A 22,535-nucleotide genomic window follows, 5' to 3' on the forward strand; every position below is an offset into this window, starting at 1 on the left:
TTACAATAACCAGTATTATTTGATCTGAGAGTAATTAGCCAAAGCTCTGTTCTTTTTTGCTTCAGTGAGGAGGCAAAAAGGGCAGTGAGGAAAACATCAGAGACGGGTAACCAGCTCAAATGTCAAAGAAAAACACACTCGCACAGGTGGGGAGATGTGGAAGAGTTTCACTGGCCAAGATCCTAACTGAACGTTTGAACGTTGTTCTTTCCTGAAAATGTGGTGTGGTTTAACTTAACCAGATACCGCCTGATGGCTTCATATTCACTGTTCTTATGTTTTAAAAAGTCTCCACATAGAGTGTGACTCAGTGTACGAAGAGTAAAGTTGGTTGGGAAACATAGAACTACGCTTTACCAAAGGATCTCTTCCGGGGGGGCAGGTCCCCCAGGATGCCTGCGCACTCCACTCTTCTTTTCAAAAGCACTCCCCAAAACACCCCATTATTTTGAAGACAGGTCCAGGAAATTGCTGTCTATCATTTCATTCAAGGTCTGCAAACTCTGTTGTGCCCGTAGTCAGGCTCCCTAACCTCTAGCTGAAGACATGCAGATTTTAGTGCCGTGCTGGGGCTTTCTTTCATTTTACTATTGGTCATCAAAATAAATGGTGACCCCAAAGCTGCAAACCGCCTTGTACTCACCACTGCTGCTGCTGTCGTCACGACCACGTGGCAGAAGATAGCGCCACCAGCCTCCTGCTGTCACCCACCAACCCTTCCTTCAAGGGCTGAGCACGGCTTGAACTCTCTGAATATCCCTCTGCTTTTCTGACCCCCCCCTTCTGCCCCTTCCCTTGATCCTAGTGCCACATATTCGCTTTCCTTTGTTTTGAGACAGAGTGTTATTATGTCACCCTGGGTAGAGTGCTGTGGCATCACAGCTCACAGCAACCTCCAACTCTTGGGCTTAAGTGATTCTCTTGCCTCAGACTCCCAAGTAGCTGGGACTACAGGCACCCACCACAACGCCCAGTTATTGTTATTGTTGTTGTAGCTGTCATTGTTGTTTAGCAGGCCTGGGCCGGGTTCGAACCCACCAGCCTTGCTGTATGTGGCTGGTGCCACACCACTGAGCTACAGGCACTGAGCCAATATATTCACCTTTGCTCAGACTTTGGCTTCTCTCTGACTGTATGCTCAAAACAGGGGAAGGCATCCTCAAACTTTAAACAGGGGGCCAATTCACTGTCCCTCAGACCATTGGAGGGCCGGACTATAGTTTAAAAAGAAAAAAACTATGAACAAATTCCTATGCACCCTGCACGTATCTTATTTTGAAGTAAAAAAACAAAACAGGAACAAATACAATCACACTGTCTCATGTGGCCCGCAGGCCACAGTTTGAGGACCCTTGGGAGCTACACTGTCTAACCATAGCCGTTAGCCACATGTGGCTATTTAATTTTAAACTCATTTAAATTAAAAATTTAGTTCAGTAGCACTAAGTGCACTCTAAGGATTCAATAGCCACATACCAGGAGTGGCTACCATACTGGACGGAGCCAAAATAGAATATCCCTATCATCATGGGATGCTCTATTGGACAGCGCTGGCCTCGACTTTCACATGAGAAAATTCTTAGCTCTGGGAAGGGCTCTGCAAAACAGCTAACCTCAGGTGGGATATATTCCATGCGCCAAGCAGGGTGCTGCACGTGTTGTTACAGTTAATCCTCACAAATGTCATTTCCAGGTCAAAGAGAGGAAACTGAGGCTCAGGGAAGTAAGGAACTTGGCCAAGGTAGTCTGGCTGGGTAAGGTGAGGATTCATCTGGCACACAGGTCTCTGTGGAAGTGTCAGTTAATTCAGGTTGCAGGTGTGGTGAGTTCAGAACAGCTGAGGTGTCACTGGCTTTTCTGCACGCTTCCTACAGAGGGGCAATGGAGCTGTGCACAGGCCTGTAAGTGAACCTCAAGGTCTTGCTCAGGGTTTGAGGGTGACCTCATTAACATGGTCCTAGTAAGTGTATACTTTGTAGGTGAGTTGGCAAATTGTAGGACAACTTCTCTGATGTTTCTTCCTAGTATGGGTGTGTTTCCTATTGTGGTATATACTTTACCATGTCGTAAATTGAGAACATTTAAAAAGCGCCTATTTATCCCTGCCCCTTTCCTTTTCCTATGGATTCAGGGGTGAGTGGGAGGAACCAACCTATTTGGGCTCAGGGTAAGCAGCCTGTCCTGCCTACACCTTGGAGGTCGATGGCAGCACTGCGTATGGCAGATTTTTATACTAAAAGCCAGGCTGTGCCAGGAAATCAAAACTATCGTGATAGACCCCTAAGAACAACCAGATTTTAGGTATGTGTACTGATGGATTTTACATCACTACACATGCGTAATCACAAAACTTGAATTTCATTTTTGCTTATTTTTTGTTTCTATTATGGATTTTTAAAATTAAATGTAGATGTCCTGGCACCCAGACCATCTTTTAGGATTGATGCTCAATTTTAATTCTTTTTATGACTTTCATAAGCAATGGTCCTATGGTAAATAAGCTCAGCTGGAGTGAATTTATTATCCTTGCACACAGGGACAGGCATTCTCCTAGGCTGTGGTGGAAATGGGATTCGGTGCAGCTCTTCTAGCTGACAAGATAAGTCAGATACTTTAATATGTTGTACATCCTTCAATCTGGGAATTTAAAGTCTAAGAATTTATCCTAAGGAAACCATTTCACAAATATATGTGAAGATTTCCTTTTGAGGATATTTATCACAGCATGATTTTAATAGTACTGCCCCATCCCAACCAAAAAAAAGGAAACAACTCCAATTAGTGTCGGGCTATATAAATTATGGTATGCCCACATAATGGGATGCTGTACAGGCAAGAAAATTACATCTTAGAAGGCTATTCAAAGTCATAGGAAGATCTTCAAGATAGTCTAGTGCAAAAGTGGGTTACAACTACTACCAGTTGTATGGTATGATCCCATTTTTTTCCTGTAAAACAAAAATATATCTGCGTAAAAATAAAGGACTGAAATAAAAAACAAACTCTAAAGAAATGATTGTCTTTGAGTAAATGAGATTATCTCAGAATAATGAGATAGTTTTGATTCTCTTTCTCTGCATTTTTTTTCTGTGGTTTTTTTGGCCGGGGCTGGGTTTGAACCTGCCACCTCCGGCATATGGGACCGGTGCCCTACTCCTTGAGCCACAGGCGCCGCCCTTTCTCTGCATTTTTTAGGTAGTCTATAATAAGTATGTATTATTTTGGCAATAGAACACGTCTCACTTTTTTAAAAAAACTATTTTGCTTAGGGATTTTCTCTCTCTCTCTTTCTTTTTTTTTTTTTCTTTTTTGGCTGGGGCTGGGTTTGAACCCACCTCTGATATATGGGGCTGGTGCCCTACTCCTTTGAGCCACAGGTGCCGCCCTCTTTCTTTTTTTTTTTTTTGACAGAGTCTCACTTAGGTAGAGTGCCAGGGTGTTATTGTAGCTCACAGCAATCTCAAACTCTTGAGCTCAAGAGATCCTCTTGCCTCAGCCTCCTGAGTAGCTGCGACTACAGGTGCCTGCCACAGTGCCCGGCCCACTTCTCACTTCGTGAAATGTTAGTAGGAGGTGTGGTTTATCACAGGATTCTTTGTCTTTAATAACGGACTCTCAATTAATTGGGTGGATGGGATCTCCGAACTCTACAAGATAACTCCTGGACTGTTCACTGGTTAACATCACAAACCTAACAATATTAATTAACCTTTAGCCTGTATGTAAAAGTGCTGGTAGACAAAAAAAACGCTTATGATGTTCATTTCTCATATCAACTTTCATTTCTAAAGTAGAGGATGAAACCAGTGGAGAATTATTCCAGTATGAGTTAAAGGTGGTGGCAAAGTGTAGAAATGTGACAACGCAGGCTGCAGGTAGCAGGAAGAAGCGGAATGATATAAACATGGAAGGTGTCAAGCAGTGACATTTGTACCCAAAGAAGCAACATTTGTATTCCTCAGAGTCTTTGCTCAGCTCCCCTATGAGAGTGCATTGTGCAGTAGCAAAGTGGTGATCATTAGGGTCCTTGCCAGAGGCCCATATGGAGCAGCCCTACTCACTACCAAGGCTTCCAGTGAAGGCTTATGTCCAGGAGGCTGGGTTGGCTTATACAAGGGAGACCAAACTTGGCTCCTGGGTTGAGGAGCCTTTGTCCTGGTCACCACCTGGGCGAGCTGGAAGAGAAGGAAAACTGATGTGTGGAGGTCATAGTTCGTAGGCTGTGAGGTTGGAGCAATTCCAGAACCTACTAGATGCTCTGATGCCACCTTATGGGAAGGATGAGGGAGGTTCTGTTATTTGAAGTAGAAAGTCCTAGAAAAGAAGTCTTTATATCACTAAAGATTGGTACCTACTTTTCTTTCTTTCATTAGCCTAGTTAAAAATAAAAAAAGACCTGTTCTTATAAAGAAAAAGGGGTTCCCTAAGGCTCCCATAAGCTCTGTCAGCTTTTTCTAATTCTCCAGACACATAGATATAGTCTAAATAAAAACAATATACCTGCCATGCTGACACAAGAGTAAAACAGGTCCCCATCCTTCCTATCCAATCAGAGAGCAGCATTTAAGCACCCCACTACAGGGCAGTTCTAGAGGCTTTACTGGGCAAATGGGAGGCAGTGTGCTGAGAGAACAAGCTGTGATTGGGGTGGGACTATGGAGGTAGAAGGTGGAAGTTGATAGATGCATAGTTCCACACCACCACCCCCATCTACTCCCACCCCCTGCCACGCCTGGAAATTAACAGTTAATCAGAAAGCCTGAAGGCTGCAGAAAGTGATTCAGGCCCCAGCTTTGGCACACAATCCACCCCACAGCCCACTAGTGTGGGTACAACAGCTAAATTTTTTTTCATGAGATCTTCCTTGAATCTCCTTCCAGATTAATACCAGGCTCTAGTGATTGATACCTCCAAACCCCTATTTCATGGGCCCTGGAACAGGATACCCCGGATAGAAAATATACCTGTAGTTCTTTAAGCCACAGGTGATGAGCAGACCTCCAACAGATTCCTTTCTCACCTAACCGGCTTGGAAATTTGCAAGGATTGGGGATTTGCAAATTTCCTTTCCATCTTGTCTCTGTAGCAATTACTCATGAGTTTTAGGGTAGTTATCTGTTTGCAGAAACAGTTTTGTGTCATGGGATTCAGATACTTGAAAGTTTCTTATGCAAATATTATGCAAAATTGAGGCAAATTACAATTCTGGGCCAGGACTTCCAGCATCCCTGCATCATGGTACCTGGAAAGGGAAAAAATATCTTGCTCTTTCTTACTTTAAGTTGGTATGTGCATTTGACATTAAGTAAGCCATCTCTTTTTGCTTAATTGGAGATTTGCTAAGTTATTTCATGACCATGCAACTTAATTCTGAAAGTCAGACATCAATTCTGTTGTTAATTCCCTTCTGGGATCTGTACAGTTTTCCCTTTTGTGGTTTTCCACTTATAAACCTACCTGTGGATTGAAGAGATGGCTTTACTTTTTTTTTTCATTATTAAATCATAGCCGTGTACATTAATTCGATCATGGGGCACCATACACTGGTTTTATAGACCGTTTGACACATTTTCATCACACTGGTTAACATAGCCTTCCTGGCATTTTCTTAGTTATTGTGTTAAGACATTTACATTCTACATTTACTAGGTTTCACATGTACCCTTGTAAGATGCACCGCAGGTGTAATCCCACCAATCACCCTCCCTCCGCCCACCTTCCCCCTCCGTCCCCTCCTTCTCCTCCCTCTCCCCCTACCCCCTATTCTTGGGTTATAACTGGGTTATAGCTTTCATGTGAAATCCATAAATTAGTTTCATAGTAGGGCTGAGTACATTGGATACTTTTTCTTCTATTCTTGAGATACTTTACTAAGAAGAATATGTTCCAGCTCCATCCATGTAAACATGAAAGAGGTAAAGTCTCCATCTTTCTTTAAGGCTGCATAGTATTCCATGGTATACATATACCACAATTTATTAATCCATTCGTGGATTGATGGGCACTTGGACTTTTTCCATGACTTAGCAATTATGAATTGGGCTGCAATAAACATTCTGGTACAAATATCTTTGTAATAATATGATTTTTGGTCTTCTGGGTATATACCTAGTAGAGGAATTATAGGATTGAATGGCAGATCTATTTTTAGATCTCTAATGTTCTCCAAACATCTTTCCAAAAGGAACATATTAGTTTGCATTCCCACCAGCAATGTAGAAGTGTTCCCTTTTCTCCACATCCACGCCAACATCTCTGGTCTTGGGATTTTGTGATATGGGCTAATCTTACTAGAGTTAGATGATATCTCAGAGTAGTTGTGATTTGCATTTCTCTGATGATTAAGGATGATGAGCATTTTTTCATTTGTCTATAGGCCATGCGCCTGTCTTCTTCAGAGAAGTTTCTCTTCAAGTCCCTTGCCCAGCCTGCAATGGGATCACTTGTTCTTTTCTTGCTTATACGTTTGAGTTCTCTGTGGATTCTTGTTATTAAACATTTGTCAGAGAAATAACCTGCAAATATCTTCTCCCATTCTGAGGGCTGTCTGCTTGCTTTGCTTACTGTGTTCTTGGCTGTGCAGAAGATTTTTAGTTTGATCAGGTCCCAGTAGTGTATTTTTGAAGCTGCTTCAATTGCCTGGGGGGTCCTCCTCATAAAATACTCGCCTAGACCGATTTCTTTAAGGGTTTTCCCTGCACTCTCTTCTAGTATTTTTATAGTTTCATGTCTTAAGTTTAAATCTTTAATCCAGTGACAGTCTATCAGTTAATGGTGAAAGGTGTGGGTCCAGTTTCAGTCTTCTACAGGTTGCCAGCCAGTTCACCCAGCACCATTTGTTAAATAGGGAATCTTTTCCCCACTGAATGTTTTTAATTGGCTTGTCAAAGATCAAATAATAGTAAGTAGCTGGATTCATCTCCTGGTTCTCTATTCTGTTCCATACATCTACCTCTATGTTTTTGTGCCAGTACCATGCTGTTTTGATCACTATCAATTTATAGTATAGTCTGAGGTCTGGTAGTGTGATTCCTCCTGCTTTGTTTTTATTTCTGAGTAATGTCTTGGCTATTCGAGGTTTTTTCTGATTCCATATACAACGAAGTATTGTTTTTTCAAGATCTTTAAAGTATGATAGTGGAGCTTTAATAGGGATTGCATTAAAATTGTATATTGCTTTGGGTAGTATGGACATTTTAGCAATGTTGATTCTTCCCAGCCATGAGCATGGTATATTTTCCCATTTGTTAACATTTTCAGCTATTTCTTTTCTTAGAGTTTCATAGTTCTCTTTATAGAGATCTTTCATGTCCTTTGTTAAATAAACTCCCAAATATTTTATCTTCTTTGGTACTACTGTGAATGGAATAGAGTCCTTAACTGTTTTTTCAGCTTGACTATTGTTGGTATATATAAAGGCTACCAATTTATGAATCTTGATTTTGTAACCTGAGACGCTGCTATATTCCTTGATCACTTCTAAGAGTTTTGTAGTAGAATCCCTGATGTTTTCCAGATATACAATCATATCATCTGTGAAGAGCGAAAGTTTGATCTCTTCTGACCCTATATGGGTACCCTTGATCGCCTTTTCTTCCCTAATTGCAATGGTTAAAACTTCCATTACAATGTTAAAGAGCAGTGGAGACAATGGGCAACCTTGTGGGCAACCTTGTCTGGTTCCTGATCTGAGTGGAAATGATTTCAATTTAATACGATCTTGGCTGTGGGTTTGCTGTAGATAGCCTCTATCAGTTTAAGTAATGTCCCTTCTATACCAATTTTCTTAAGTGTTCTGATCATGAAGAGATGCTGGATATTATCAAAAGCTTTTTCTGCATCAATTGAGAGAATCATATGGTCTTTGTTTTTTAATTTGTTTATGTGCTGAATTATACTTATAGATTTACGTATATTGAACCAGCCTTGAGACCCTGGGATAAAACCAATTTGGTCATGATGTATAATTTGTTTGATGTATTGCTGGATTTTGTTTGCTAGGATCTTGTTGAATATTTTTGCATCTATATTCATTAGTGATATTGGTCTATAATTTTCTTTCTTGTTGGGTCTTTTCCTGGTTTGGGGATCAGGGTGATGTTTGGTTCATAGAACATTTTGGGTAGTCTTCCTTCTTTTTCTACATTTTGGAACAGGTTGAGTAATATAGGTACTAATTCCTCTTTAAAAGTGTGGTAGAATTTTGATGTGAAGCCATCTGGTCCCGGGTTTTTCTTTTTAGGGAGGTTTTGTATATTTGATGCTATTTCAGAACTTGATATGGGCCTGTTCAATATTTCCACTTGATTCTGGTTAAGTCTTGGAAGGTGACGTGCTTCTAAGTATTGGTCAATTTCCTTCAGATTTTCACATTTCTGAGAATAAAGTTTCTTGTAATATTCATTAAATTTTTTTGAATTTCTGAGGAGTCTGTTGTTATTTCATCTTTGTCGTTTCTAATTGATGAAATTAGAGATTTTACTCTTTTTTTTCCTGGTTATGTTAGCCAAGGTTTATCTATTTTATTGACCTTTTCAAAAAACGAACTTTTTAATTTATTGATCTGTTGTATGATTCTTTTGTTTTCAATTTCATTTAATTCTGCTCTAATTTTGGTTATTTCTCTTCTTCTACTGGGTTTGGGGTTGGAATGTTCTTCCTTTTCTAGTTGCTTGAGATGTCCCATTAAGTTGTTAACTTCCTCTCTTTCTGTTCTCTTGAGGAAGGCTTGCAGTGCTATAAATTTCCCTCTTAGGACTGCCTTTGCGGTATCCCAGAGGTTCTGATAATTTGTGTCTTCATTGTCGTTTTGTTCCAAAATTTGGCAATTTCCTTCTTAATTTCATCTATGACCCAGCTATCATTCAGCATGAGGTATTTAACTTCCATGTTTTTGTATGAGTATGCAGATTCCTGTTGTTACTGAGTTCAACTTTTATTCCATGGTGGTCCGAGAAGATGCAAGGAATAATTTCTATTCCTTTATATTTACTGAGGTTAGACTTGTGACCTAAGATGTGATCAATTTTGGAGTATGTTCTGTGGGCTGATGAGAAGGAGATGGCTTTACTTAAATGATTGGCATTAGACCTTTAAACATAAGTAAATAGGAAACATGAAGACCCACAAGCCATCTTCTCCAGCTTCATATCAAGCCCTTTTCCTATCTTTGTCCTGGGCCATCCAATCAGCCTTGATTCTGTTTTTTTAAAACTCACTCCTCTTAAGGGTCTGTATGAGTGCCACAGACCTCTGTCAGCAATGCTTTCCCCTTGTCTGCCCCCAGTTCTTCAGTTCTCAGCCCACATGCCATTTTCTGAAGAAAACTTTCCAGGCTAGGCATGGTAGCTCGTGGCTATAATCCCAGCACTTTGAGAGGGCAAGGCAGGTGGATCCCTTGAGCTCAGGAGTTCAAGACCAGCCTGAGCAACATAGTGAGAGCCCATCTCTATCAAAAATTTAAAAAATTAGCCAGCATGGTAACATGTACCTATAGTCCCAGCTCCTCAGGAGGCTGAGGTGGGAGGATCGCTTGAGCCTAAGAGTTTGAGGTTGCTGTGAGCTAGACTGATGCCACAGCACTCTAGACTGGGCAATAAACAGAGTGAGGCTCTGTCCTCCCACCCCAAAAAGAAAGAAAACCTTCCTTCTCTACCTCCTGCCTTTCCAGGTCAGGCATCAGGGCTTTCATAGTTCAGGCTATTATATTAAAAGACCTTAGAGCAGCAGTTCTCAACCTGTGGGTCGTGACCCACAGGAACTGTATTAAAGGGTCGTGGCATTAGGAAGGTTGAGAACCACTGCCTTACAGTGAGTAATTTATAATCCCGTAGAGGTTTATTTCCCACAGTTCTGGAGCCTGTGAAGTCCAAAATCAAGGTGCCAGCAGATCTGGTATCTGGTGAGGGCTCTCTGATTCACAGATGGTGCCTTCTTAACTGTGTCCTCACAGGGCAGAAAGGGCAAAAGAACTCCCCCAAGCCTCTTTTAAAAAGGCACTAATCCCCATCATGAGGTCTCCACCCTCATAACCTAATTGCTTCCCAAATGCGCTGCCTCCTAATACCATCACTTTGGTAATTAGGATATAAATGTTGGGGGAGGGGCACAAATGTTCAGACCATAGTAGAGGTCTTCTCTTCACAGTTGTACTTACACATTTGTATGGTAAGTTGATGAGCAACTGACTCCTCTGTAGACTAAGCTGTCAGAAGTCAGAGTCTTGCCCTATATCTCCCTGAGCCAACCTCCTACCAGCACATGGTAGTTGCTCAATAAATGAATTTGTTATCTCCAAATATATAATTCAATTTGAGATCAGCTTGAGTGAATACTTACTGTGATTTGAGTACTTAATTATCTCTCTTCTTCTGCTCCACCTCAGGGGAACCGAGAGAGCTTCTTAACTAACAGCCCTGGGGACTAAGCTTCAGAAATGCTATAAATAAGCATATTTCCTATCTAAGCTTCACCCTCCAGTATCCCCCCTCTCCCTTTCCCTCTCTCCAGCATTCTATGCTTGCCACCCTTGGAGTCTAGAGCCTGGAACATATTTTCAAGTAGGCTTTTCTCATGGTCAGGGCCATTGTGTCCCTCCAAGAGAAATTCTTAATTATATATTTCTATAATTGTACTTCTGTGTCTTTTATGTGAACACAATGCTCAGAGACACAGTGGAGGGCAGCGGAGCTGAATGATAGAATGCAGAGAGGTTTCTCCTTCATCTTAAGTAACAGGACAGGTAAGAGTTTTTAGCATGAGGGTCATTTTCCCACTTGCCATCAACTTTAGTAATTCCCAGGAAAAGTCTACTTAGAACAATCTTCTGCATCTAGCCCATCTCCTTGTCTTTACTTTTTATTTTTCTGCCTTTATTTTTTAGAAAGCTGATGGCAAAACTATTTTTCTCTCCTACTTTTCCAGGCTGGGGGGAGTTCCTGAAGCCGAAGATCTCGCTTCCCAAATGCTGAAGGGCTTTCCTAGAGACCGTGTCTCTGCCCAGCAAGCGCTTGTTCACGATTATTTCAGCACCCTGCCATCTCAGCTGCAGCAGCTTCCTGACGGTGAGTGAGTGTGTGTCAGCGTGAGTCTATGTGTGTTGTATGTATGTATGAATGAATATCATTGTCATAAATGTTTCTCTCAACACTTGACAGTCATAGCATTTGCACTCAAGAGTGAAGTTAGAGATCATTTTGCCTGGGAGAAGCAAGATGGGACCCAATCTTGCCTGAGTTTTGCATAAGATTCTCTCACTGTAAAGCACCAGTGGGGGAGAGCTGATCGGACCTCCTTGTAATGATCGAACATTTCACATATACACACTGACGCTGAGAAAAGGGACAAGATGAAGACTGACTCTGAGTTGTTTGCTTTAGCTACCATCTGCTAGGAGAAGCAAAATCAAAGTTTCTAACAAGCCAGTAAGATGATTGGTGACATGGATATGTCATGAGAGGAGAACTGGGCCCTCCTTGATTGGTAACATGATGTTGCAGAAGGAAGCCCTGCTGAGGTGGGGCCTGGGGGAGGGCAGGGTCCCCCAGGCTGGCCACCCGCTGGAAACACAAGTTACCCTGAAATCAGCCTTTGCTTCCTGGGCCTGAAATCATCCTCCAAGCCTGAAATGTGCCAAGGGATCATGTGGTCGAAACTCTCAGTGTGTTTCTCAGAACGTGGGCAGGAAGGGCTACAGGAGGATGTGGGCAGTGTGGTCATGGGAGGACTGTCCTTAGGTGGAGCTTCTGTGAAAATAGCCACCATTCAACCAAAAATAGATTTTAGAAGTCCCAAGTCAGAGAAAGAAAGCTAAGGAGGAGTGCCTAAGGGCTGGGCCTGGGAGGATGGCACTGGGCGGGGCTGGGGGGCGTGGGCCTGGGCTCAGTGGGGCAGGGTAGGGCAGGGCCAGGAGCTACTGCCCCAGAGGCATAGACACAGTCTGGCCCACCCAGCAGGGTTTGCAGACTGGGACACTGTCCTGTAGCAATACCAAGCTCCTAGTTTGGGACTTGTTGAGGTATTTTATTATTAAAGTGAGTCATTTAGGATCTCCAAAAATAGCCAGAATCATACAACCGAGGTTAATGTTTTACTTAACCCTGTAAGACGAGTCAGTCATTAGTATTTATTAACTTACCCATTAAGTGTCAAGAACTTATTAAGTGCTATAAAAAGTTAAGGAAAACAAGAGGCTTGTCCTTGGCCTCAGGATTGTACAGAGTGGGAGGAAAAGAGAGTGAAGAAGAGGAAACAGGTCACCCTCGTACACGTATCAGCACAAATCACATCTAAACAGCTAAAATCTGTGTGTGATCAGCAGCAGATGTGCAGAGACCAGTGGAGGAACGAGAACACTTTGAGTGAGATGAATTGGACTAGAGGTGACTCTGAAGTGGACATTGGAAGGCAAGAGGGACACGCTTTGGTGTGTGGGTAGGACAAAAGAAGTTGCAGACCACAACCTACAGTTCTCACTCCGTTCCTTGTACCTCTGTCTCCATTTCAGCTGCCCCCCCCCCATCCCAATCCCCTCTCTCAGGCCCTGGACTTTCCTTTCCTTCATAGCTTTCTTCTTTCCCACTTAATGCAAGTGCGCACACACACACACACACACACACACACACACACACACACACACACACCCTTCTCTTCACTTAAAGAAACCCACCCCCATTGGCCCTCCTCCCAGATCCATTATTCAATATAGTGAGAACCACTGCAGATCTTCAAAGTTTTCTGGGCACCAGCTTTTTCCTGACAAAGGGTAATTAGAAAGAAACAACCAACTGTCCAAACTGATGTGTTGTGAGAAACTTAGGTTTTGATTTTTCTTAGCTGATCCGAAGCAAAGCCAACAAGAGTGGTTCTGGTGCATGTACGTCCTAGGGGTGTGTGAGTGTGTGTGTGCGCGTGCAGGCGTGAGAAAGAACAATCTGTATTCCTCCTCTGTTCACCCAGTCACAGAGCCCAAATCTACTTTGACACTTTTAGAAAAATGAAAAGATGGAATCTTGCAGGAGCCTGCCTGCTCTGGGGGGGAGGCGAGGAGTGCTCACAGCAGGAGGGAAGTTGACTTTTCTTTATACATATAGGGGTTTTTCCATGCAGAGTTTAAATTATGCCTGATAAAAGGAGTTTCGTGGATGTTTCAGTTCTTTCAAATTCTCCTGGCTTCCTCCCAATTAAATGAGGTTTGTCAAAGCCACAGGGCTCTGCTGCTGCTGCCTTGGCGGACAAGCACTTCCTGCAGCGACATCTCCAATCCCTGAGGGAGAAGATGAAAGGGCTGGGCGCCAAGAGACCGGGGAGGAGGGGGACAGGACTGGGTGTTTGTGTGCCTGTGTATGTGTGTGTGCCCGTGCATGCGTGTGCACACTCTGGTGTGTGTGTGCGGTGGGGGACGGGATGTAGAAATACGTATAGAGGCATACTGACAGTTAGAACAAGTAGACAGGAAAAGCAAATCTACCAGGGAAGAAAAATAGAGGAAGAGATAAGCAGCGGGTCCGGCGTGTGCACCTTCATGACAGTGGCCCTCCCCAAAGGCACATTATCTACCCAGGGAGGCATTCCCTCTGCCTGGCAGTGCCAGCCTGCATTTTCTTTGCTCCTGGCAATGAGCCTTTATGAAGAGCCTCCTTTGCAGACTGAGCACACCAGTGGGTAATCACAGTTCCCAACCTGCAGGGACATAGAATCTCCATCCCCCAGGAGGGCTGCCCCAGACAGGAGGATTGTGCAGAAATCAGACACACTCTTATGAATGACTTGTAAGGAGAGGTTCTCCACCATAATTATGCAAGAAATTTTGCTTTCTGGTGGTCTTTCAGTATGGAATCATTTAGAGGCTTATATTTATGTCATTTTATTATTCTGGTTTTATTCTGGTTGCAGCTTAACAGAGTTGTCACTTTAAAATATATTCTGTTTCCCCTTTGATCTGGAAGATGCCAGCTCTTATTGTCTGGCCTCTGAAGAAGACAATGGAAGCATAAAGCCTAGGATGGGGAAATATGTGGAGAGGGGAAGGGCAGCCTAAATCCCAGAGGAAGAGTGGCACAGAAATTCCCCCACAAAATGCTAGCCATCTATGTCTACGTGCATGGAGCTGAGATGTCCTGAACAACATTTTCTCTGGGTTGTGGCAATAAGCCTAGAGCCAGAGGAAATTTATCAGCGGGTTATCTGCCATGAAAAGCAGGAATTCCAGGATTAGTTTCCTTTTGGAGAGCATTCCTGAGTGGAAAAGTGTGAATACCAGAATGACAAGCATGCAGAAACTTCTGCCAAGTTCTGACATTTTCCCTTATTGACTCACAAACACCTGAAGAAACACTTGTTGAAAGAGAAATTATTGGTAGTCCCTCTCCAAACACACCCAATAGCAAGCTAATTGCTTTTGCAGATGGCCAGGGAGCAGTTCTTCTCACTCAGGCACCAGCTTATGGCCACACTTGTGGTCCTCATGGCTGAGCCAGCAGTGCAGGACGTCAGCTGGGGCAGCTTGAACCTAAAATTAGGCCCTTGGCAACTCTCTAATCTTAGCTGCAGGTTCAGCTTCTTCATTTAATTCTCTTTGCCCTCAGCATGAACTTGGTCTCTGGGAAAGAAACGCTGTTTAATGATTTGGGGATTGGGGGTGTAGAAAATCATTAAGCTGCCCCTTCTAGAAACTGGCTCCTCTCCATTCATGTAGGATGCCTTCCAAATGTTACCCTTGGAAAGTTAAGACCCATTTTGGAAACTAGCCATTTTGAACTACAGATGCTGATCCAGAAGAGTATTTTTTATCTGGGCAGTAAATGCCACGTGAGTTAAGAGTCTAGTCCTTAAGCCACAGTCCTTGATCCTCGGGACATCAAAGGCGCACACGCTCGCACTCTCTCTCTCTCTCTTTTTCTTTCTCTCTTTCTCTCTAGGTTGGTCCCATTTTCCTAGCCAAATCGCATGCTTGAATCTCCCATTCCTTCCTAGACTAAATCCTCCTCTCTTTTAAAACAGCTTTTAGCATTTTAGGGGAAAAAAAATCTTAAAATTTAAAAGCTTGCAATTGTTTCACAAGTAATTTTGCAAAAACGATGTGCCATAGGCAGCATTGTTACTGTATACTTACATACACATGGGGTGGAAGAAGGCTGGCATTGACCTCTACTGTTCATCACACCACCCTCGTGTCTATACTCTGAAAGTTTCTCAGCAGGCCTCATTCATATTGCCCTATTAAAATCTGAGTAATAGTTTATTTTGCACCCATAAAAGAACTTCAGGCCTTCTTGGATTGTTATTTCCTTAATAATTTTTTTTTAAAAAACAGAGTCTCTGTCATCCTGGGTAAAGTACCTTGGTGTCATAACTCACAGCAACATCAAACTCTTGGGCTCAAGTGATTCTCTTGCCTCAGCCTCCCATGTAGCTGGGACCACAGGCTCCCACCACCATGCCTGCTACTATGCCCCGCTAGTTTTACTGTGCTTAGTAGAAACAGGGTCTTGCTCTTCCTCAGCCTGGACTCAAGCTCCTGAGCTCAGGCAATCCACCTGCCTCAGCCTCCCAGAGTGCTAGGATTATAGACGTGAGCCATTGAGCCCACCCTTCTCCTTAATAATTTGACAATCCTTCTGCTGTCACTTCCCTGAAGCCACTTCTTTATATTTTGTTTCCAAATATAAATTCTGTGTCTCCCACTTCTTATTTATTTCATTGTTCTATTCTGAATCTGTTCCAAGTATTTTGCATGTCTCTGGGACTCTGGACGCCACGTAGACTTGGGTTTCTAGAATTATGTTCCAGTACCTTCAATAAAGATTTACTGAGTGTTTGTTAGGTGTGATATTGGAGGACACAAAAATGGATCAGTCATAAACTCTGTCCTCAAAGTGCTTACAATCCTTAAGGAAATGAGACAAGTATATAAACAGCTGCAACTCGAGCAAGCACATATTGTGCTCTGAGTGTTCAGAGGAGGTGAAATTAATCCATCTGTGGCCATCCAGGATGATTTTGTGAGCTGGTACTGAAAGATGAAGCATCTGAGGAGGAAGGGTGTCCAGGGGGGTCAATGTCTTGCTTCTCTTACTACTGTATAAGATCCTTCTGACATTGTTCAGTTGCTTTCTTTTCAATAATAGCAGCACAGTCTTAACTCACATACAGCAGTAGTTTTATTCCTTATCATAGCATGCCTTCTTTTAACAATTTAAACATTCTTTAACATGTGCAAATGAAACTTAGTTTAGCTCCTTGTAAGCTTCCACTTGATTGCAAAGCTATTCTCCTTCTTGCTTTTATTGTCTAGTCTATTCAAAGTTTAACCAGACTATTTTGTCATTCTGTAAGGCAAGGTTTCAGGGGCTGGGCATGGTGGGAAACAGGGAAGAAGATTCTCAGCCAGGTGTCTTAACTGTACGCTACTCCTAGGAGTTTGTAACTTAACTTAGACCCTTCTCTCAATCTTCTGAATCTTCCAGCAATCAATACTTGAGAAGCAAGTCATTAAGAAGCAAATTTGGAAGTGCCCACCCCCATGACACACTCCTTCAACTTCTGTGCTTAAAGTTGTCCTCAACCCATTCCATCCAAGCCAATACATTAGAGAAATGGCCCACATGAGCCTTTAAGTTGGTTAAAGTTGTTAGCATAATGAGCTGAAAGAGTCTTCAGCTAAAGATAAACCATTCAGAAAATAGTTAGAGACCCTTAGAGTGAGAAATGATCTGAGGTATTTATTTTACACCTTTATTATATAGTTGAGTCACTGACACCCAGGGAAGAATAACAGAGTAGCTGCCTCTGATTGGGCATCTATGTGTTTTACATAAATTCGCAATTAGTACACGAATTGGTGAGGCTGGAATTATTATCTTCACATTACAGCTTAAAAAATTGAAACTGAAAGGGTCTAATTGCTCAAAGTCACACAGCTAGTAGAGCCAAGATTTGACTTCAAATCAGACTCTCAAGCTATTCTCTTCCCACTATTCATTGCTCTTGCTAAAGATCACATAGGAACAATCCTGGCCGCAAACCCAGGATTAGAACCAAGATCTTGATCCCCATCTCTGTTCTCTTTCCACTGTCTCATGCACTGGGTTTATTTTAAAGCCTTCCTGGGAAAGATTCCACATGACCACCCCAGATAACATATTTAATATCTCACAGTTAAGAGGGCTCAATTTTGGGCCGGTTGCAGTGGCTCACGCCTGTAATCTGCTTGACCTCTCGAGTACAAGACCAGCCTGAGCAAGAGCGAGACCCCATTTCTACTAAAAATAGATAAACTAGCCAGGTATAGTAGCAGGCACCTATAGTCCCAGTTACTCAGGAGGCTGAGGCAAGAAGATCTCTTGAGCCTGAGTTTGAGGTTGCTGTGAGCTATGATGACACCATGGCACTCTACCCAGGGAGACACAGTAAGAAAAAAAGGTGGGGGTGTGTGTGTGTGTTTAATTTTATGTTGAATAAAGTCTCATGCCCCAGTACCACTGGCTTCTTCCTCAATGCTATCTTATCTTAGTTTCTCTTCTTTTTTTTTTTCTTTCTTTTCTTTTCTTTTTTTTTTTTTGTAATAACATACACAATAGCCCTTTAAGATTTCTTTCTTTTCTTTTTCTTTTTTGTACTAACATACACAATAACCCTTTAAGATTTCTAAAATCACTATTTTCTTAATAGTGGTTACTGTTTTTGTTTCACTCTATAACTTATTCAGCTTTCTAAAAAAAATCAGGCATTGAATGGAAAATGGGACAAAGGCATAAAATAGCAATTTTTGCAAGAGGAACAAAAGAACGTACCAACACATGGAATAAATAGACAGCTTTACTAGGGATTAAATAAATACAAATAATTGTTAAATTAGTTATTTTTTTCTTTAATGACTCCTGGTGTTGGCGAGGTTGTGGTAAAATGATTCTCTGCTGATAGTAGTGTGAATTGGGGCAACTTTCTAGCACACCTATCAGGAGCCAGAAAAATAGTCATATCCAAATAGGTGTGGTGGCTCATGCCTATAATGCCAGTACTTTGGAAGGCAGAGGTGGGAGAATTGCTTAAGGCCAGAAGTTGGAGACCAGCCTGGACAACATAGCAAGACTCATCCTACAAAAAGTAAAAATATTAGCCCAGTATAGTAGAGTATGCCACTAATCTCAGCTACTCTGCAGGCTGAGATGGAAGGATTGCTTGGACCCAGGAACTTGAGGCTGCTGTGAGCTATGATGATGCTGCTGTACTCTAGCCCAGGCAACAAAAGGCACCCTGTCAAAAAAAAAAGGGGGGGGGGGAGAAGAGGAGGGAAGGAAGGAAAGAAGGAAGGAAGGAAGGGAAGGAAACATTGAATAGGGAAAAGTCCCCTGATTTCGTTACTAAGCCTAGATTAGTGAAAATGTTCATTGCAGCATTATCTATAATTTTTGTTTTTAAACAGTCTCACTCTATCATCTCAGTGTCATAGAGTGAATGGTATGGCGTCATATCTCACAGCAACCTTAAACTCTTCGGCTCAAAAGATCCTCCTGCCTCAGCCTCCTGAGTAGCTGGGACTACAGGTGCCTACCACAATGCCCAGCTAATTTTTCTATTTTTAGTAGAGATGGAGTCTCGCTCTTGCTCAGGCTGGTCTCCAACTCCTGAGCTCAGGCAATCCACCTGCCTGGACCTCCCAGAGTGCTGGGATTAAAGAACTAGAAGTGCTAGCTCAGGCATGAGCCACTGCACCCAGCCTGTCTATAATGTTTTAAAAATTATATCATAAAAATAAAAGTAACACCCTAAAGAACCAACTGGACAAATGCTGGTACATTGACTTAGCATGCAGTACTGCATAGCCATTTAAAATGATAATTAGCAGGAGTATGCAGTGTTGTGGAAGTATTTATGCTTACAGCATGAGCTATACGAAACTGGAACATAAAATTGCATATTGTAACGTACCTGTGAGAATAAGGGCATGTGAACAAAACTGACAGGGAGTATACAAATTAAAAATACTCTTCTAGTTTAGAGGGGTTTAGGGTAGGTCATTTGTTTTCCCTTTTCAACATTCTCTTTAATGTTAGTGCTATATTGTCTTTATTGTTTAAAAGAATAAGTTAAAACAAAATGGTATAGTGAGTCAGAGCTCTGGATTGAAAGGTAAAGGACCTGAGTTTTCCTTTTCTTCCCCCACTATAATATGCTATTTGCTTTTCTGAACCTCAGTTTCATAATCTGCATGATGGGTTAATACTAGTTTCCTTTACCCTAGATGGACAAAATGTTTATTTCATAAAGATTTTAACTCACTGAACACAGGGGTTCATGTAAATTTGATCCTGAGAGAATGAAGGGTGAAAGGGAGAGGGAAAAAATAAATAGGCACTGATTAAATTTAAAAGGAAAGATCATCTGCTTTAATGGGAAATGTATATGTGCTGCGCCCCTAGACAGAGTTTTAAGTGCACTCCGTGTTAGTTAGCAACTTCAATTTAAAGTATTGTGTGATCCTTTGGGCTTTGAAGATATGAAGCCTATATACATACACATGAGCTAAAATTACCGTGGAGTCACGAGGATGTGTGCACTCTGAATAATTAAATGCACTAAGCATCTCCAGCTGATGGATTGATGATGTGTAAGAGCAGTGCAAAAACCACGTGACAAGGGAGATTACAAGACATTTTGAAATGATAGTTTAATTTCCAAGCTTTTTTTTTTTTGAACTTGTGCTTTCTCTTTTAGCCATTATGGGCAAGTAAAGGAGATTTGATTATCTTGTTTCCTGTGAAAGGTTATTTAGCTCCTCAATCCCATTAAGTCGCTTACTGCACTCCAGTGCACCAAGCCTTCACCAGGTTATCAGCCCAGGAAGAGTAAATGGAGACACTAGGATCAGATTTCCAAAGGAAGGAAAGTTAAAGCAAAGTTTGAAAGGGGTGACAGCCAACAGCCATGAGCTTAGGAACTCAATTAGACTGAAAAAACAACTATCTCATTATCTCCTTCCGAAATGATCTAAATACATAAGAATCTAAAAGTTTTAAATAAACTTGTCCTGCTGACTGTCTAGATGACTGAATTTCCCTTCTCAAAAAATTTTTAAACACCCACTTTCATATTTATTTATTCTAAGCGCGAAGCAGCTGCGATAATTATGCTGTCAGATTCAGTAAGCTAATGAGGAGTCACCAGAGTGGAAGGTTTTACATTTATGAGAATGCTGAAGGAGAGCCACTCTGAGGCTTTTTCGTTTTCTTTCTTTTCTTTTCTTTTCTTTTCTTTTCTTTTCTTTCTTCTCCTTTTTCTTTTTCTATGAGTTGGGAAGGAGAGTCTAGCAGTCCACAGCCAAATTGGAATCCTTTTGATTAGCTAGTTGCCTTCCCAGCATGTTCTGCCAGATAATATGTCTGTCTTTCTCTCTCTCCCTCCCTCCCTGCTTTTGAGGAGCTGCTGCTTTTGAGGGGCAAGGAAGCCTGAGGGAAGTCCCAGCTTTTCATGCTACTGTCCCCAAGGCAAGAGGATCCTTCTCCCTGAGAGAAGTTCCCCCAAATAGTTTGGATTTGAGTGGATTTGAGAGCAATCTGTAAAGGGTATACACTGTCTCTCTTGGCTGTTTAACTGTTGATAATATGACAAGAGCTAAGAGAAAGTAGAATACAAGATTGCATATCGTGATGTCCATGTAAAAATGCCTTAGGTGTATCAGCAAAGGATACGATGGCTCCCCTTTCCAGCCTAGCCAACATGTAATACTAAAATGCAAAAGTGAGAGCACAGTTTACCCAGGATCTAAGGCAGAAATCCAGGCCAAGCAAGACAGAGCCAGCACTGAAGGCTTATTTTCTTCCCTTTGGGTGTGAGCTGCTTCCAGCAAACGGTATTATTAAGGCATTTTATGCTTTTGGTGCAACCAAGGATGAAAGTTTTTCTTTTTGTTGAATTGTGGAATATTTGGAGCAACTCGGGTGTGCAGATTGTAAGTGTTGGAAAAGCAATGCCCGGGTGGAAGGATGCCCTGAGCAAGTTTTGCGGATGTGCTTTGGTGACAACGGGCCTGCTCCTACCTCTTGATGTATTTCTTAGACATCTGTGCTGATACTTAGCATAGATGTTTGAATATTTATTCAAAACATAATGTGTATCAGGAACCACACAAGGTGTTTTGCATATATTATCTTCTTTAAATTTACCATGGTCTGCCAGAAAGTTTTATTTTCCCCACTTTTCAGATAAGGCCCTTAAAATGCTCACTTTGGGAGGCTTCGGCCATGGCTTTTGTGTAGTGAGCACTCAGCAACAGCAGGTACCTAGCAAACACAGGCCCTTATGAAAATGCAAACTGCTGGTGTTCAAAACTAACCAGATACATCATTTGGAGGTCAAAGTAGCATGTAGATATGTTTCTAAATAGTTTTTTTTTTTTAATTTACCAAAGTTGCACCTTGGATTCTATTTAAATAGATTGCCAATATATGTAAGCTGATTTGAAACTCGCCAAAATATAATGAGCCCAGTGTGATGTTCATTGCCTCTCACCGTTGGAACTAAACTCCAGCCTCTTTGGCATAGCATTAACTCCCTTCACCATCTGGTTCCAAGCACTTTCCCAACTTTATCTTCCGGACTATCCTGCTCCAACCAGGCAAAATTACTTGCAGTTCTCTCTACCACTTCTCAGGATCTTTACTCATGCTGATCCCTCAGCCAGGCATATCCTCCCTGGAAGTCCCATCCTTCAAGGCTCAAAGGGCACCTGGCTGTGTTTTTCCCGTGCTCCGTAGTAGACTTGGAGTGGGAGGGTATCCTAATCCTTTGTTTGCACCTCATTTCTGGCCCTGGTTTGTATGTGTATGTGTTTTCTTCTTTTTTTTTTTTTATTTTATCCCTTTTTTATTCCTACTTTTACCATCTTCGACACCTAGCATAATGCCTTGCCCAATTCATTTGGCAAGTGTGCATTGAATTGAATTCAATAGGAAGCACTTGATAACTATTAGCAGATTCAGGGAAGTGAGTCAACTATGACTCAGTATAAATTAATGGTAAATATGTCTAACTCATGTTTCTGTGTCTCTTTGTAGTATTTGTAACAAATATTACAACAGAGATTAAAAAAAAATACTGTGAAAAGGAATAATATGTTGATGCTTTTCTCTCTTCTTCCCAACAGAGGAGTCTTTGTTTACAGTTTCAGGAGTGAGGCTAAAGCCAGAAATGTGTGACCTTTTGGCCTCCTACCAGAAAGGTCACCACCCTGCCCGGTTTAGCAAATGCTGGTGAAAAGAAAGAGCAGGTCCCCAAGACCCCTCCAGGTAAGTAGTCCCGACAGTGAGGTTCCTTATGGAGAGAATTGTAAAGCAATTGCTGCCAAGTGGACAGGACATTGTCCCTGGTTCAGAGCGCCTCTGTTCATCCCTAGCTCTTTATCCCAACTCTAGGGACAGGTGGCCTAATCTCTTCCGGCCTCCGTCTCCTGAGTTGGCAAAGAGGACAATAACGTATATCTCCTGTTTCCCCCATTCCCACGGCAGTGATCGGCCTCCTGACACAGAAATTACAGG

General features: G+C 42.0%; 1 protein-coding gene across 2 annotated transcripts in view; it reads left to right on the top strand.

Annotated features, from left to right (window-relative positions):
- CDK15 (cyclin dependent kinase 15) overlaps window positions 1-22,276 on the top strand; it is an 83,635-nt gene extending 61,359 nt beyond the window's left edge. The window contains exons 12-13 of one of the 2 annotated variants that reach the window (XM_053597446.1): window positions 10,924-11,063; window positions 20,108-21,123. In XM_053597446.1, coding sequence (XP_053453421.1) covers window positions 10,924-11,063; window positions 20,108-20,214 — 247 coding nt within the window. In that variant the 3' untranslated portion in view covers window positions 20,215-21,123. Of the gene's footprint in view, window positions 1-10,923; window positions 11,064-20,107; window positions 21,124-22,144 lie in introns of those variants that run through there. The other variant, XM_053597447.1, reaches the window with a different exon arrangement.
- The last annotated feature ends 259 nt before the right edge of the window (window positions 22,277-22,535 follow it).

The sequence above is a fragment of the Nycticebus coucang genome, chromosome 7, assembly GCF_027406575.1.
Source record: "Nycticebus coucang isolate mNycCou1 chromosome 7, mNycCou1.pri, whole genome shotgun sequence".
NCBI lineage: Eukaryota > Metazoa > Chordata > Mammalia > Primates > Lorisidae > Nycticebus > Nycticebus coucang.